An 18,112-nucleotide genomic window follows, 5' to 3' on the forward strand; every position below is an offset into this window, starting at 1 on the left:
CCCGATCTTCTCAAACAATTCAATGTCTACATGTAACTATAGGCTAGAATAGTCTGGTGTGTTATGCAGATAAGATCGAAAAGAGCTTCCTTAAAATTTTATTTGTAATATTTCATCCTACACAGGTTTTCTCAGGAAGTGAAAGACTTGAGAAAACCTGTGTTGGGTTAAAAATTTAAGGGACTTTGTCAGTCCATAAGTGCTGTGTTTTTTTTTTTTTTTTGTTTTGTTTTTTTTGTGTGTGTGTATGTAATTTGCAATGTCATTTAAAAAGAGATGAAGTTAATTGTTTACAGCATTTATTGGTCATGTCTGCACTAGTGTCTGAATTTGCTTTCCTTCTATTTCATGCACCATTATTTATTTATTTGTTTTTACCACAACCTTTAATTGCATCCTTGATGATTTATTTGTTTACATTTCTCTGTGAGGCACTTTGGTCAGCATATATTAATTGTAAATATGTCCTATAATTCAATTTCAACTGTTTCCCATTGTAACTGGAGACCCTTTTGACGTTATTTAACTGAAGAAGGTTATTTTTAATATTGCCAAAGGTGGCTACATTCCAAAGTTTGGTTCTGCACACACACTAGGTGTGGTTACTTGGCAAGACATGGATTTCAACACATTCCACTTCTGCGCATGGTAGACTAATAATAGGAGACCATGGAACTGATCATAGATATAGAAATCATTGCACTCTAGGAATCTGAGAAACTAAAAAAAAAAGATGTGAAGCTTGATAGAACATTAAGAATTGAAAATGATATCTCTGGTCTGTCCATCATGTTGCAGGTGGAGGAGGAAATCGGTACTCTGCGTCAGGTTTTATCAGCCAAAGAGAGACATGCCACTGAGCTGAAGAGGAAACTTGGCCTCAGCCCACTGAATGAACTCAGGCAGAACCTCACAAAGAGCTGGCAAGATGTACAGACCTCCAATGCGTATGTATTCATTACATAATTATATTGATATTTACTGGTATACTAAACAGCCTTTTGTCCTTGGCTACTTGAGTGTTTTGTTGGGTGAAGTAGTGACAGTATACTTTTATAAAATCTACTGTACTGAACAGTAGGATTTAAGCATCTTGCTATTAAAGCTAAACTTATTGTGTAAGTTTTGGAGCTAAATCACAGTCTTTATCCTTTGTTTTAGGAAAGTAAGCATTACAATTGCATTTGCATTGCAGTGCCTCTATTACAGTGTTAAAATAAATACAAAAATGTTTCCTCCCAAGCACGTGAATGACCAACTTAGTGTGTTACAGGATGATTTAGCACTGGTTCAACTTTTTTTCCCAGCACAAACTTTAATTATTTTTCTCTATCTCTCTATGGTCTCCTTAAAACCAAGCAGAAGGCTGTTATTGTCTGCCTTAGCCATAGCAGCATGATCAAAAGCTTGCTAGAGCTGTAGTCTTTATATACAAAAAATGCTATTTTATCTTAATTTGAGGTGTGCTACTAGTACAGTTGTAAAAAATGCAACCCTTTAGTTTCAGATACTGATAGAAACCTCTAATATCATCCATCCACTTATTCTCTAAATGGCTTTTCCTGTAGAGCGTGGCTGGTTCGCTATAGCCGCTGGGCAGACAATTTAAAAAAAAAAAAAAAAAAAATACATGCATAGGTATATCAACTGTCTGGTTGCACTGAGGCTTCCTTAAAAAGGTGTGGATGAGATACAGTAAATAGCAACATGTTATATGGGTGCATTTTAAAGTTGTTTTAGCAAGATGGGAAAATAAACTGTAAATACAATGCTCTCAGTCTGGTTTGAGGGCTGCAACATCCATCCATCCATCCATCCATCCATCTTCTATACCCGCTTTTTCCTGAAAGCCAGGGTCACAGGGATATGCTGGAGCCTATCCCAGCTCTCTCTCGGGTGAAAGGCAGGGGTACACCCTGGACAGGTCACCAGTCCATCACAGAGGGCTGCAACAACTAAATAATATAATCAACATTTGATTATTAAAATAGGTGGCAATGAACATATTTATTGATTAGTTAGGTGTAGCAATGTAGCTGTTTGCGGTGACACACTGATATGGTGAGCAGCTGCAGAGATGAGAATGGCAGAAGCAAGAAGAGTGAAAGTCACGTTTTCATAATCAAACAATCTTTACACTATGGGAATAGTAGTGGTGCCTTCTTGTTCTAGTTTTTCCTGTTATGTCTGTTATGTTGTCATCCAGTAAAATGGTTGTGGTTCTTAGGCCAATTAACACAGTAACTCGAACATCTCACTGAGCAGACAGACTGCCGATCTGTTTTTTGGGGGGTTTTTTTGTCTGTCAAGCTGATGAGCTGTCAAAGTGAAAATGCCACTCACACACCTCGCTGTTCTAATAACTGATCAAGGTCGGAGTTGATGTGGGTTAAATGTTTCTGTTTTCACATATAAACTCCCAACATTGTCATAAGAATGACATTCAGAGATAGTTGGGAGTTGTCATTTTTCATACATGCAGCCACAGTGGGAGACACCATGGAGCTCACACAGGGTCTCCGCGGATCCTTAAAAAGTCTTAAATTCCATATTATAAAACTAAGGCCTTAATTAGCATTAAAATGTCTTAAATTCGCGTTTCAAAGGTCTTAAAATGAAATCTAACTGACCCCATAAAGAAGATTTTATTTGAAAGCCTTTCGCGTATTTGTTACGCGGAACGAAATAGGCGAACCAACTAAAATACGCGTTTGAGGGGAGTTTATTTAACACATGCTTTCCGGCAGCATGCGTGAACTGCGGGAAAGTTTCAGCATTAGTCTTTTGCAATGGGTAAATGTAAATTTAATGACAATTGGTTACCCTAATTTTGCGCCGTGGTTAAGTCCAGTTAGTGGTAACGTGTTCGAGGTCCGGTGCAGGCTGTGCAAAAAAAAATTTAAAACATGGAACAATGGGTATGAAAGCTTTGGAGACCCACATGTGGTGTGAATAAGACAAAGCGGCTGCGGAAACCTGTCAGAAAACACCTGGCATTTTATTTTTGTTTTACTCCATAAATCAAAGGTGTGTAAACAGTTTATATCAATAAACAGTGTGTTATGGTAATTGGTTGTATTGTGGGATGTTTTATTTTATTTCTACAAAATTGGTCTTAAATTTCATTCAGCGTGGTATTAAAAAGGTCTTAAAAAGTCTTAAATCTAGCTCTCAGAAACCTGCAGATACCCTGTCACACAAATGGCGGACTAGAACATTAATTCGGGCTGGAAATTTGACTCCATCCCAAGCCAATACGAACGATATTGCTGGACAAGCAGATGGGCTGTTCCTATGCACTATATTTGATAATGTGCATCACCAAGAGATGCTATGACTCAAAGTAGTGCTTGATGTGAGGATTCTTGAGTCTCTCAACTTATCCAGCTGCTATGTTATGATTGAAATTTAATTCAGATAGTTTGTTGCAGACCTACTGTAAAGACACATTCAGGATTCTGAAGTCTCATGATGACACACCTATTAATTGAATAGATGAAACAGCCACCCTTGGCTTTAGCAAAGGCAAAAGTGTCAGATATAATCATGTTTTAGACTTTTCATCAAGCTGGTTATAAATACTTATCTGTGGTTCTGCATCTTGCACACTTTTTCAAATACAGCACCTGTGTTTTTTTTTTTTTGTTTTGTTTTGTTTTGTTTTTTAAATGGTCTAGAGTCCCCCTCTTCCTCCTTCCCAAAATTATTACTTTAACACTAGAAACGCCAAGGGATAATTTTTAGCCCCCTCCTGTTTTCAAATGCCTGTAACTAAGCCCTACATGTCTCAGTTCATGACTTTTCTTAAAATGGTGTTATCTAGTGAATTGTTGTGGGGTGGGGTTAAAAAAAAAGAAAGAAAAAGACCAGTTATACCTAGGTGTCTTTTTTTTTATTATTATTATTACCCCTCACAGAAACTGCATGTATAGTTACACGGTACATGCCTGGTTGCCATGCAACACTTATTAGCTCAGTCACATTTGCCAGGTTACCTAAATAACAGATTCGCTGTGTTCTGTAACAGAACACATGGCAGCACTAAATGCCTGGATCCTATACTGGACTTGCTTGAGTATGAATATAGCCTAGGAAGATTTCATTCTGGAGCTCTGCATGCAATTTTGCAGCGAGCATCTCACAAAGCCACCAAAAAAAAAACAAAAAAACATTCACAATAAATAAAAATGTGCATGAAATGCATGCATGGCATGTGTTGCTAGCACCCGCTGGAAGCAACATTTTATTTTTCCATTCCCATCATCTTTTGACAGTTTCTACATAATATTAAATGTTCAGTGATGTTCCCGTTTGGTATCTGATTTCAGTTATGACTTTAGTATAACAATAGTGTTAGTTGATCTGTTGTTAGTTTATGGTATATTGCAGCCTAAAGTAATCTGAAAGTGCATTAGACCTTTTCAATAAATGCTATGTACCTGTAAAAATAAACCAGTTGAAATTTTAACTGAAAGTTATTTTGTCTTTTATTTATTATTTAAAAAAGACAAATTAACTTTTTGAAAATTGAATGTTTGTGATTGCTGACAATGTTGTATGAGGGGGTAAAGATGACCCCTTTGGTGGTTTTGGAATGTTGATGGTTCTAGTATTATTATCATCACATTTTGGCAATTAACTTGGCTCTAAAAAGATAAAATATGAACACATATCAATTGAGTATTTATTACCTCAGCAACAGGAGGTGCTCACATCGGAAACAGTCATTTGGAAAATCCTAATATAATGAAGGCACAACACACTTCATGGTAGAATGATTAGAACCCTCAGACTCATTGGGTGTTCCTAGAAATATCATTTTTACTATGCAGATTTGTCTAACTCCTCTTATATCATCAAAGGAGTATAGGGGAAATGGTCACACATCTTAGATTCAGTACACTGGATACTGCTTTGGAGGTTTATAATGTACATAATAATAATAATAATAATACATTTTATTTCATGGCGCCTTTCAAACTCTCAAGGTCACCTTACAGAGAGAAAAAGGAAGCATACAGCATGAAATACATAGAGTGCATTAAAACAACAATAAAATCAACAATGCATTAACAGAGGGCCAGAATGTAAAGGCAAAAGTGCGGAGCATCCAGGAAGTGGGCGATGTACAGCAAAAGCAAATTGAAACACAGAAACCCAGATGACAGAACAACAAATATGAAACAATATGAGACAATATGTAATAGGCGGAGGGTGGTAGAACATCACGGGCTGCTTTGAGAAGTTAAGAGAGTTAGGTGGAAAACGCTATACGGAACAGATACGTTTTGAGTGATGATTTAAAAGTTGATAAGTCCGGAGACGACCGGATGCGATGAGGGAGAATGTTCCAAAGGCGGGGCGCAGTGTGGCTGAAGGATCTAGCGCCCATGGTGGCCAGGCGCACTGTAGGGGTGCAGAGGAGAGTGGAACTGGAGGAACAGAGAGTACGAGGCGGAGAATAGATGTGAAGTAGATCAGTGATGTATGGTGGGGCAATAGAGTGGAGGGCTTTGTAGGTGAGAAGGAGGATTTTATAGTTTATACGGAAGGACACAGGGAGCCAGTGAAGTTGTTTAAGGACAGGGGTAATATGATGTGAGAATGGAGTTCTGGTGATGATGCGGGCAGCAGAGTTCTGGACAAGTTGAAGTTTATGAAGTGATTTGAGAGGTAGACCAGTGAGGAGTGAGTTACAGTAATCCAAACGAGAGGTGACAAAGGCATTAACGAGTATGGCCGTGCTATCGATGGTGAGTGAAGAACGGATGCGGTTTATGTTACGGAGATGGGAGTAGGCCGACCGGGTAGTGGTATTGATATGCTGAGTGAAGGAGAGAGTACCGTCTAGGATGACACCCAGGCTTTTAACTTGGGGGGAGGGGAGGACAGTATTGTTGTCAATTAAAATGGAGAAGGTGCTGGTTTTAGAAAGGGTGGATTTGGTGCCCATGAGGAGAATGTCAGTTTTGTCGGGGTTGAGTTTCAAAAAGTTATGGGTGAACCAGGATTTGATATTATGTAAGCAGGTAAGGAGGGAGGGAGGGGGGAGGGTAGAAGATGGAGCAGCAGAGAGGTAGAGCTGGGTGTCGTCTGCATAACAGTGGAAATTGATGTTATGTTGCCTAAAGATATGTCCGAGAGGAAGGAGATAAATAATGAAGAGGAGGGGCCCCAGGACAGAGCCCTGGGGCACGCCACAACTGACAGTAGAGGGCTGGGAGTGGAAGTTCTGGAGATGGACGGACTGGGTGCGGTCAGAGAGGTAGGAGGTGAACCATGAGAGGACCGAGCCGGCTATGCCGATGGAAGCAAGGCGATGGAGGAGAATATTGTGCGAGATGGTGTCAAAAGCTGCAGTTAGGTCAAGGAGGATGAGGATGGAGACAAGGCCAGAGTCTGCGGCTACTAGGAGGTCGTTGGTGATTTTGACCAGGGCAGTTTCAGTGCTGTGAAGATGGCGGAAACCAGATTGAAAGTGTTCGTATAAGCTATTGGCGGCAAGGTGGGTATGGACCTGGTGGTGGACAACTTTTTCAAGAATTTTAGAGAGGAACGGGAGATTGGAGATAGGGCGGAAGTTGTTAAGGTTCGCAGGATCGAGGCCAGGTTTTTTTAGGATTGGTGTGAAGGAGGAAAACTTATTTTTCAGTGAATGTCAAAAATTATTTACATTATTCAGACTATTATTGTAATATGATTTGCTGTTAACCTCATTGTAGAGACTCTTGGAATTTTCTAACCATGGCTTCCTCTCCAAGCCAGCCTGCTTCGAGTCCTCAACTCAACAGTGTAATACTCCCATGTCTCTGTTTCTAGCTATGTGAGAAGTACTGAGAAATTGAGCGAGTGGAATGAGAAAGTTACCAGTTCGGATCTGTGAGTCCATGCACTGTTTGCTGCTTGCTGACTGGTGATATCTGGGCTTCCACAGCATTTGCTCTTTTGTGCTCTGGCTTTTACTCACACAGACACGCACGGCCCATTTCTCTACTCACTTTCTTACCATGTTTGAAAACCCTAACATTTTGTATATAGCTGTTTGGGCTTATGTATGGTAGGACAAACATTTGTCTGTAGAGATGCTGTGAAATCAATCATTTAGATGTGCCTCAGTCCACAAATTAATAGTATTTTATTCCAGATGTGATTTTGACAATGCAGAACTAAAGTTTTGTAAAGTGAGAAAACAGACCAGGCTCTCTACCATGAAGGACTGATGGAGAGCTGCTGAGATGGATGTCTTACCAGCAGCTTCTCCATCTCTGCAGAGGACTTCTGAAATTCTGCTGAGGGACCATTGTGTTCTTGATCACCTCTGTGATCACTGCCATTATTGCTATGCATGGGAATTAAGATTTTATTGATACCAATAACTTTATCGAATCAGTCTAATTCTTCATTGATTCCCATGATGCCTGTTTAGTTTTCTGTTTAGGAAAAAACAGCTATACCCATAATACATCAGGTAAATGCATCATCTATCATTTGTTACATTGATCCAAGTGAAAATGCAGGTCTTTTGAAGTGTGGGATTTATTTTTATTTATTTATTTTTTTTTTGTATTTATTTTTATTAGTTTGGATTTCATTATTTCAAAACTCAAATCTGCTAAGCCTGCAGTGAGAACTTTTAAGAGATGGACCAGGGAAACAGAGCAGGAGCTACAAGCCTGCTTTGAATGCACTGACTGGAGTGTTTTTGAAGCTGTTGCCACAAACCTGGATGAACTCACAGACTCTGTTACATCTTACATCAGTTTCTGTGAGGATATGTGCATTCCCACCCGGACCTTCTTAACATACAAAGACAAACCGTGGTTCTCTGGAAAACTCAGACAGCTTTGTCAAGCCAAAGGAGATGCCTACAGAAGTGGTGATCGTGTCTTGTATAATCAGGCCAGGAACACACTGAATAAGGAGATCAGAGCAGCTAAGAGGAGGTACTCCTAAAAGCTGGAAAACCAGTTTACAGCTAATGACTCTGCTTCAGTTTGGAGAGGCCTGAGGACAATAACCAACTACAGGACATCATCCCCCTCTTCAATAGGCAATCAAACCCTGCTGAACGATCTGAATTGTTCTATTGTTCTATTGCAGATTTGAATCACCCTCCACCCGCTCTGATTGTCTTCCAGAGCAACCCTTAACACCTTCAACCATTAACCCCCTCTCCCCTGCTCCTATACTTCAGACCAGTGTGGGCGATGTGTGTCGGCTCTTAAGGAAGCAGAAGAGAAGGAAAGCACCAGGACTAGATGGGGTTTCACCAACATGCCTCAGAACCTGTGCTAACCAGCTGGCTCCCATCTTCTCTCTGATCTTCAACAGATCACTGGAGCTGTGTGAAGTCCCTGTATGCTTCAAACGCTCCACCATCATTCCCATCCCCAAGAAGCCAAAAATCACAGGACTCAATGACTACAGACCGGTGGCTCTGACATCTGTGGTCATGAAGTCCTTTGAGAGACTGGTGCTGGCCCACCTGAAGAACATCACTGGACCCTTCCTGGATCCCCTGCAGTTAGCCTACCGATCCAATCGGTCCGTGGATGATGCAGTCAGTATGGGGCTGCATTACATCCTGCAACACCTGGACAAACCAGGGACTTATGTGAGAATTCTGTTTGTGGACTTCAGCTCGGCGTTCAACACCATCATTCCATCACTCCTCCAGAATAAACTCTGCCAGCTCTCCGTTCCTGACTCTACCTGTCAGTGGATTACAAGCTTCCTGACAGATAGGCAACAGCTAGTGAGGAAGGGGAAATTTACTTCTGGCTCCCGCGTCACCAGCACCGGCGCCCCCAAGGGTTGTGTTCTCTCCCCACTGCTCTTCTCCCTTTACACAAATGACTGCACCTCCCGTGACTCCTCTGTGAAACTCCTGAAGTTTGCAGATGACACCACTGTCATTGGTCTCATCCAGGACGGTGAAGAGTCTGCATACAGACAGGAGGTGGACTGGCTCTCCTGTGCAGTCACAACAACCTGGAGCTAAACACGCTCAAAACAGTGGAGATGGTTGTGGACTTCAGGAGAAATGCCCCCACCCACCCCCCTCTCACCATCATGAACAGCACTGTAGTATCAGTGGAGTCATTCAGGTTCCTGGGCACCACCATCTCTCAGGACCTGAAGTGGAGCTTGCACATCGACTCCAACATGAAAAAGGCCCAGCAGAGGTTGTACTTCCTGCGCCAGCTGAAGAAGTTCAACCTCCCACAGATGCTGCTGACCCAGTTCTACTCAGCAGTCATCGAGTCTGTCCTGTGCTCCTCCATCACTGTCTGGTCTAGCTCCGCCTCTAAATCAGACATCCGAAGACTCCAGAGAACAGTTTGGACCGCTGAGAAGGTCATCTGTGTTCCCCTACCCACCCTCCAAGACCTGTTCACCTCCAGAGTGAGAAAAAGAGCTCAGAAAATCACTCTGGATATGCCACCCACCCGAGCCACCACCTCTTCCAGCTCTTACCCTCTGACCGGCGCTTCAGAGCTTCAAAGATCAAGACAGCCCGGCACAAAGGAAGCTTTTTCCCTCAGGCCATCCAACTCTTAAACTCATAGCTCTCCACCATTCCCTTCTACCACCTGCACTATGACACTGGCACCTTTTTGCTCTTTGCACACCAATTAGTTCCCCTTTCATTCTGTTTTCAGGTTATCTGTGCATTTTTCTTTAGTTTTTTGTAGCATTTTTGTAGCATTTATGTTTACTGTTTGACCCTTTGTAGCATTTGTATTTATGTCTGTTTGCACTGGAGTACCCCCCCCCCGTACCTAAACAAATTGCTTGTGTGCGCACACACACTTGGCAATAAAGCTCCTTCTGATTCTCATTCTGATTCTGATTATGCACTTCTGCAGAAGACAGAAAAACTGTTGTGCTTTCTGTCATTTGAAACTCCTACATGCATCTGTGTAGTAACAGTGTCATCTTCTAAAATGAATGAGAGAATATTTGTATATTTCATTTTTCTTATTAAAACATGAACCTAATGTCAGTGGCATTCATGCATTTCTTGCATGGAAAATGTCTCAACATGTTGCGAGTCCATCAATTATTTTACAGTAAGTACCATATTTTCCAGCCTACAAGTCACACTTTTTAAACTCCTCTGGCATGTTCTGTGACTTATATAGCGAAGTAACGTATATGTATATTTACAGTAATTTTGTTGAGTAGTCACTAACATTAGAATGCACTCTTGAGTCAACTGAAGATAATATTTTACCACTGAAAAAGTAAAAACGTTTATGTTAAAACTGTCAGAACTCTTAACTCCTAGTGTAACACAAGTGAAAATGCCACCCAAAAGAAAGAGCTATACTGCAGACTTAAAATTGCAGCTGAAAAGATTGGGGTCAGTGTGCAGTTGTTTAACATTACATGACATGAACGAATGAATTTTGTGATGCATCTTTGTTGTTATGCTTAGCCTGCATTCTTCATAGGCTAATTTAGACTACAATTAGAAATGCGACTTAAATATGTGTTATTTTTTTGTTTTGTTTTGTTTTTTTCTGTTCAACCAGGCTGTTTTTGCTTAAAAACAACTACTCCAGTGCAACTTGTAGTCTGGAAGATACGGTAGCTTTGCTGTCATCGATGTGAAGTAAAGCCATGCTACTTTTTCCTCTCCACCATGACTCCTTTTTGTTTCCAATAGCTGAGCCACCATATAAGGTCAGGATGCACATGCAACTTGTTAGAAAAACATGTTGGTATCGATGGATTGAACAATTTGGAACCAGTTCCAAACTGGAAGTTGGTCTTGATTCCCATCCCTACTTCATGCCTGGATGCTGAGTTTATCAGACAGCTGACTTTAGGTAGAGTCTAGTGGTTCTAAAGTTTTTCTCTTTCACAACTATTAAAGCCACTATACTCCTTAGAACACTCCTCAGGCTTAGAAATGGTTTTAGATCTCTGCAAACGTTTCTAAAAACATGGTTTAACTGTTTCTTAATGGGTTAAATCAACACATTAAAGTGCAGCAAAGGCAGGGGATATGAATACTTTCTGGAATCATTGCATGTAGCTATAACTTCTAGCACTAAAGTGGGCGGTGTGTCCTAACCACTGCTGCCTGAGTTACAGACTGTCCATTGTGACCTTTTAATTTGGGATAATCAGATTTTTAAGGCAGTTCGGTAGGTTCTAGTGAAGATGATTTGTTTAATGGAAATAACTGACAAAAGGAAAAACTCACTTTCTTTTGGTGTATTTAAGGTTATGGATTAAGCCACACAAACCTATGTCATGCCTCTAAAGTGCTGATGTTGGTTGAAAACTGAACTTGAACTTAAGTATTCTGTTCTTGTTATGCATAAAGAGATTCTAAATTCTTTTCAAAACATCTTACCTCTCTGCAGGCATCTCCATAAATATTTTACTGAATATTATAAGGTAATATAAGAAAAGTGCTGAGTCAGTTACTTCTGTGTGGCTATGGGGCCTGTGCCCAGTAGACCATTTAAATACTCCAACCACAGCCTTTCTAATTAAGCATTTCACTGAAAAATCCTTTTTCTTTTGCATGAAATCATGGTTTTTGCAGGTCACAAATGAATGAGTTCAAACTCTGTATCAGTTCAACAAAGCAAACTGGCTTTGTAATCAGAGACAGATTCCTAATTTGCATTAACAGTAGGGGACCTCATTTTGTTAGGTGTGTCTGGCATTTTTACTAGATTGTCTTGAAATTGAGGTAGCGATTTTAAACAGGGTACCTCACGGCTGCAAAAAGTATCAAGAGGAAACTGTACTTGGCAAGAAAACATTAAATTGGTATGTTTTCTGCCTGTTTCCAACAGGCTGCTGTTGTAGCTGTGAGGTTGGAAGCTAATGGAATTTTCTATGTATATCATTTGACAGGGTGACACAACTAACACTGTTATCTACTTTTACATACACCTACACAAACAACTGGCCTTGGTTTATAGCGTTTTTATACATAGAAATAACAATAATAATAACCGAGTAAAATATAAGTAATAAGACTTGACAGTGTATTTACCTTTAAGGGGTAAAGTGTTCCCTAAGATGGTTCATTTACACCAAATAATGCTAAATTGAAAGTCTTCACACTATGGCACTGTTTGTTAACGTTTAACTGTAAACATATGCAGCTATTTATTTATATGCAAAATAAAAATCTAAATCCTACGTGACATCAATGCCGAAGTTGTAAACAATATACAATTTAACAATGAGGCAAAAATTATGGAATTGTCACATTTAGATGTTCACCCAAAATTTTGACTTTATAACAAATAAACAAATCAGATATAACACAAGACAACTTTTGCCTGATAATTCAACATTTTATGTGAAACATACCTCAAATTAAATTAAAACTTTTTAATTAATGGATTGAATTAATATTGGATGGAATTAATAATGGATTGAATGAATTAATAAAATTGTTTTCCATATCAAGTAGAGGAAAAAATTATGGAATCATTCAATGTTGAAGAAAAAAATCTGGAATCAGCTTGTAATTTGCATTTCTGAAATAAATGCCAGCACATATCTAAGATACTAATTAGTCAGCAGTTAAGAGAGTGCTTCCAGGCCTTAACGAGCTGTTGGACTTGGGTAATTGAAAGGAAACATGGCCCCAAAGAGAGAGCTGTCTGTTGAAACAATGGGAAAGGATTATAAAACTCCGTCAAGAAGGAAATCCATCTCGGAGTGTGACAAAAGAAGTGGGATGTTTCCAGTCAGCTGTTTCTAAAATTTGGTGCAAGTATAAACAATATGGAAAGGTTACAAAAGGAAAACATACAGGCAGACCAAGGAAGACCTCAAAGCGTCAGAATAGAAAACTCAAATCAATTTTCCTTGAAAATAGAAAATGCACAACAAAACAAATGAAAAACAAATGGGGGGGGGACAGGAGTCAATATGGCGATAGAACTGTAAGAAACCGGCTGAATGAAATGGGATTTGAATATAGAAAAGTCAAATGAAAACTAGCATTAAACCAGCTTTTCTTCAGGAAAGGCATATCAACTCAATGCCATGGCCAGCAAACAGTCTGGATCTCAAACTGATTGAAAATGTATGGTGGAAATTGAAAAAACTGGTCCATGAGAAGGCTCCATCTTGCAAAGCTGATCTGTCAACCGCTATTCGACAAAGTTGGAACCAGCTTGATGAAGAATATTGTTTTTCATTAGTGAAGTACATGCCCCAAAGAATTCAGGCTGTCATAAATGCAAGAGGAGGAGCAACAAAGTACTAACTGTGTTTTGGTACATGATTCCATAATTCCTTCGTTAACATTTAATGATTCCATATTTTTTTTCCTCTACTTAATATGGAAAACAACTTTTCATTAATTAAAAGTTTTATTTATTTTAGGTATATTTCACATAACCTGAATGTTGAATTATTAAACAAAAATTTTGTGATATATATGATTTGTTTATTTGTTAAGAAGTTACAAATTTGGTTAAACAACATACAAGTGTGGTGATTCCATAATTTTTGCGAGGGGTTGTATTAAATATGTCTGTGAAGGTTCTCAGCCATCCAGGTGGTCACAATCAAAACAAGGTTTAAAAAGAAATCATCTAGACGTGGTTTTAAAGGTGGAAAAACATTTAATCTCATCCAATAAACCTTGTCAATTCTGAATTTTGTGGCTCTGTCAAAATGTAGGGTTGCATCCTTTGAAAGACACAGTCTACGAAGTGCAGCCTTTGTAGCCTATGTAGACCACAAAGGCCAAACACTGGGTTGAGCCAAAATGAGACGGGCTTGTCTATGGAGGACTTCTGATTACATCACCAGCTGTTCCCGTCCCTACAGTCTAGTCACGAAGCTCTGCTTCTGTCGCCTAGCAACCTTCACAGCTGTCTTATATTAATCAATGATGGAGCCAGAAATGTTGTTTTTATTGATTTATATTATTTTGGTAGAAAATGAGATGCTTCGCTGCCAACGTCGGCGAGCAATGTATCTCATTGTGTGATGTTACTTTTGGCCAACAGTGTAAACTTTAGCTAACATTACTTTAACATTTTTAATGTGGCTAATTGTATTTTCACAGTGACCGTCTCACCGCTCGCATCCGCTATGTTCATTTTTTTTGTCACCTTTCGCAAAGAGTCGTGGGATATGTTTGTCTACAAAGGATACATAAGATGCAGTCTTCGTTTTCCGGGAAAAGAAGGCTGCATTTGTCGGCCCCATCTGAAAGAGCCTTCAAAATGGGACAACCTTGTCATGTCACTTTGACGCAATCAGCCTTCAAATGCAGCCATGTAAGGATGCAGCCCCTGAACTGGGACTTTGAATTGTTTTGATGATGGCACGCTATGCGGGTGAAGAAGCATTTTGTATGTTCCAGACAGAGACGAATACTTTACTTTGTCCTCAGAGTAAAAACACGACCTCAAATGACGAAAGTTTGGATCCGCATTGTATTGTATTGTAATGTATTGCACTAATTTCCTCTCAGCCACATTGACTGAAAAGCTCATTATGCAGTTCTTTGTCTGGTCGTTGAGTGCGTCGTCTTCTCAGGTAAATCACATGACTTCATGGTGAGACACACCTTCCTGCATATGTCCTTTCTAAACAAAAAGTGTCTTAGAAAATTTAAATCAGTGTATTGTTTTCTGTGAATAAGTGAACAAGATGACTTTTGCATCATTGTGAAGCAAACACTTTACACAACATCCAGTTCTCAAAAGTCTTGTGAACCAATGTTCAGTATGTGTTTTATGGCCTTATTTCAGTGACCTACTCAAAGTAAGTACTGTAACAGAGTGTGTATCTTTAGGGTGTGTAAGTGGGACAACCCACACGCAAATGAAACTTAATGAACGTGGTCAATTGTCTATCTGGTTCTACGCAAAAGTAATGAGAGCCTTTATAGAAATGTAGTGGAGTAAAAAGTATATTTATCTTTCAAATGTAGTGGAGTAAAAGTAATGTTTCCCCAAAAAATACTACTCAAGTAAAATACAAATTCTCAAAAACTGTACAGCAAATCTTGCACATATGTTCTTGATCCACATTGGATTTGTCAAATCTAGTGTCCCTAGAAAACTGAATTGGTTCCACCTTCTTTGCAGAGAAAACGCTGCAGCTGCTGCTGCTCTGGAAATCAAGACCTGGTTCAAGTTTAGAACTTCCAAATTTTTCAATTCACCGTAATCATATTTGTAGTTGCTTATCAGTTCCTTTTATCGATGCCAGTTGCACATTCGTCATGGCCTCAAACTTTGCAGCACTATTGTTGGAAACTTGAAATAAGAAGTCATGAAAACAAGAGTCTTGTGTGAGAGGAAAAAGTGGCCCAAAGCATGACTTAATTTCACAAAGATGAGAGCAGACTTTACTATGCATGTGCACTGGATTTTAGTAAGCCTGTGCATAGAAAGCTTAGTTTTTGGCTTTTATATGGAGTTTTATATGCACTACATTAGCATATTATAGTGTGTATGTGTCAAGCAGGTGGATGGTTGCTATGCACTATGGTTTCTGAGTGCAGCTAATGTCCTGTCTGTATTGCTCTGACAATTGCATTTTTACATGCAGCTCAACAGTATAATGTTTAGCAATGTTCAAGTGCATGTTTGAAAGCATGAAAGTGCATTAGGGTTAATGCACTTTTGCTTTTTGTGTGAAATTCTAGTAAACAAGTGTCTTTTTTTTTATGTAATTAAAGATCTGTTGAAATGTAATCACATAAAAAAATATATATATTTTTTTTTATTACATGTGTAGCAAACTCATTTAAGGTTCATATTTTTACCACAAGACATTGAAAGCAGTATATTCTATATACTTATGTAAAAATACAATTGATTAATCAAATACTTAATCGATTATTAAAATAGTTGTGTGTCACAGCCCTAGAAAGAACCCTAGAGTAAAAGCTAAAGTCAACAATATGCAGAACGCTGAACAGGCATGGTATCCGTGGCAGGACACCACAGAGGAAGCCACCGTTCTAATAAAAACATTGCAACATGTCTGAGGTTTAACAAAGACCACCTTGAGACTCACCAATACTATGGCAAAATGTCATGTGGACAGATGAAATGAAGGTAGAATTGTTTTAGTAGAACACACACCACTATGTATGGCATAAAAAGAGAATTGCATACCAACGTGAAAATATCATCCCAACAGCAAAGTGGAGGGAGCATCATGATTTGGGGCTACTTTGCTGCCTTTAGATCTGGACTGTATCAGCAGCAAACTGCCGAAGGCTTAGAATAGCAACACACGTTTTACGTACACATCCAATGTCCAGTTTTCAGGTCGATTGCAGTTTGGAGTTACTTTATTGAACATAATGAAAATACATACTGCAATGATGAATGGTGGGCACCTTAGCTTCCCGAAGTGTGGTAAAAACTGTATGCGTTCCCCCCACCAAGCCTGCTGATTCTACGTGAACAAAACACCGACTTAAAAACCCTATGTGCACATACTGCCCCCAAGTGGAGCAGTTGGATCCATGATAACCACTATATCACCAACCTTGATGTTTCTATGTGGCGTCCTCCATTTTTGTTGTTCCTCTAACAGTGGAAGATATTCCCATATCCTCCTTTTCCAAAACAGATCAGACAAATATTTGACTTTGTTGCCATCTATGTCTGATATACAAATCACTTTTTTGAAAAAGTCCTGGAGGAAGAAATGGTTTTGATCTCAACTGCAAGATGTGATTTGGCTACTTCAAGGTGTACTGCTCGACTGGTCATGCAGGTAAACAAAACTCCATATCTTTTAACAACACTGCGACCTTTCTTTACATCAACTGCTACAAAGCATACCACCAGTGTTGAAAAAAGGAGGCAAATCCGGCATGATCCTTTCTTTTGGCAAGTCAGCCATTTTTTGTTCTCCAATTTTACCTTGAAAACATTGACACACAACACATTCAAAGATTGCTTTTCTACAAGCAGAGTTTGCATTAATAGTCCAGTACCTCTTTCGTAAAGTTGACAACGTGATTTCTCCCTGCATGACCTAGTTGTCTATGAACATGTTGTATGATAAGTTTGGACACATGATGTTCTTTTGGTAGTTTTTGCACCTGTTTTTGTCTCCTCGGGCATTTCTGCTCTACTGTGTCTTCCACTCACTCTTAACTAAACCACCCATCAATACTGGATCAAGCTTGTAGATGTTACTACACCTTTTAACTCCAGATGTCCCACTTTGCAAGGAAGAAATTTCTTATTTGAATGCTTCATATTGAGAAAATCCAATAATTGATGATTCTGCTTCAGAAAGATCATCTGGTGTAAGACTTTGACCATAGAATCTAGTTCGAAACCTTCTCATTTCCTCATTAACTCTGTCCTGCTCTACTGTAGAATTGCTCGTTCCAGAAGTAAACGGACTGAATGTGTTTTCTGTGTTGGTTGATCTTCAAAAGAACATCTTTGAACTTTAGAATCCATACTACTGCAGTTTTCAGTTTTGTCTAATCAGAAAATAGTTCGAGTTGATGAGTAGCAACAGTTTGAAATGGCAGCATTTACCACTGTATCCTTTTTCACCTCGGGATCATCCATCAAGGCTCAGTCAAAAGAGGATTGTGGCCATTCCTCTGAAGATTCTAACAGAAAATCTAGACCCTGTATCCATCTGCTGGATTTCAAGAAGTTTTCAACAGACATGCCTCTAAAGGCATCATCAGCAGGATTCAATTTTGTACCAATATGTCTCCACTGTACGTCTTTTGCATCCCTGATGAATGACACTATTTGTTACAAATGTATGAAACCTTTTGGCATCATTGGCAATATACTTCAGTACAGTTTGGCTGTCTGTCCAAAACACTGACTTATCTAGATCCAGTTGAAGTTCCCTCTTCAGCATCTTGTCAGTTCTGACTGCAGTTCAAGTCTTGGTATATATATATATATCTGTTTCAAAGGAGCAACTCTAGATTTTCCAAGCAAGGAAAATCTTACCATTTTATTTTTGTCTTCCAGACGCAAGTAAGAAACAGTTCCATAACCACATTGACTTGCATTTGAAAAGTGATGCAATTGTGCTGTCCTGATCATTCCAAAATCCGTTGCCCTGATACATCTGTCAACTTTCACCGTAGCTACCTTGTTGAGAT

At 39.3% G+C, this 18,112-nt stretch overlaps 1 protein-coding gene across 6 annotated transcripts in view; it reads left to right on the top strand.

The window, feature by feature from the left end:
- Window positions 1-18,112, top strand: part of tpd52l2b (tpd52 like 2b) — a 38,487-nt gene that overhangs the window by 3,207 nt on the left and 17,168 nt on the right. For 4 of the 6 annotated variants that reach the window (XM_026331729.1, XM_026331731.1, XM_026331728.2 and 1 more), the window contains exon 3: window positions 799-947. In XM_026331729.1, the coding sequence (XP_026187514.1) occupies window positions 799-947 (149 nt within the window). Of the gene's footprint in view, window positions 1-798; window positions 948-6,819; window positions 6,880-18,112 lie in introns of all 6 variants that reach the window. The other 2 variants (XM_026331726.1, XM_026331725.2) reach the window with 1 other exon arrangement.

Source organism: Mastacembelus armatus, chromosome 7, assembly GCF_900324485.2.
Source record: "Mastacembelus armatus chromosome 7, fMasArm1.2, whole genome shotgun sequence".
NCBI classification, from domain to species: Eukaryota; Metazoa; Chordata; class Actinopteri; order Synbranchiformes; family Mastacembelidae; genus Mastacembelus; species Mastacembelus armatus.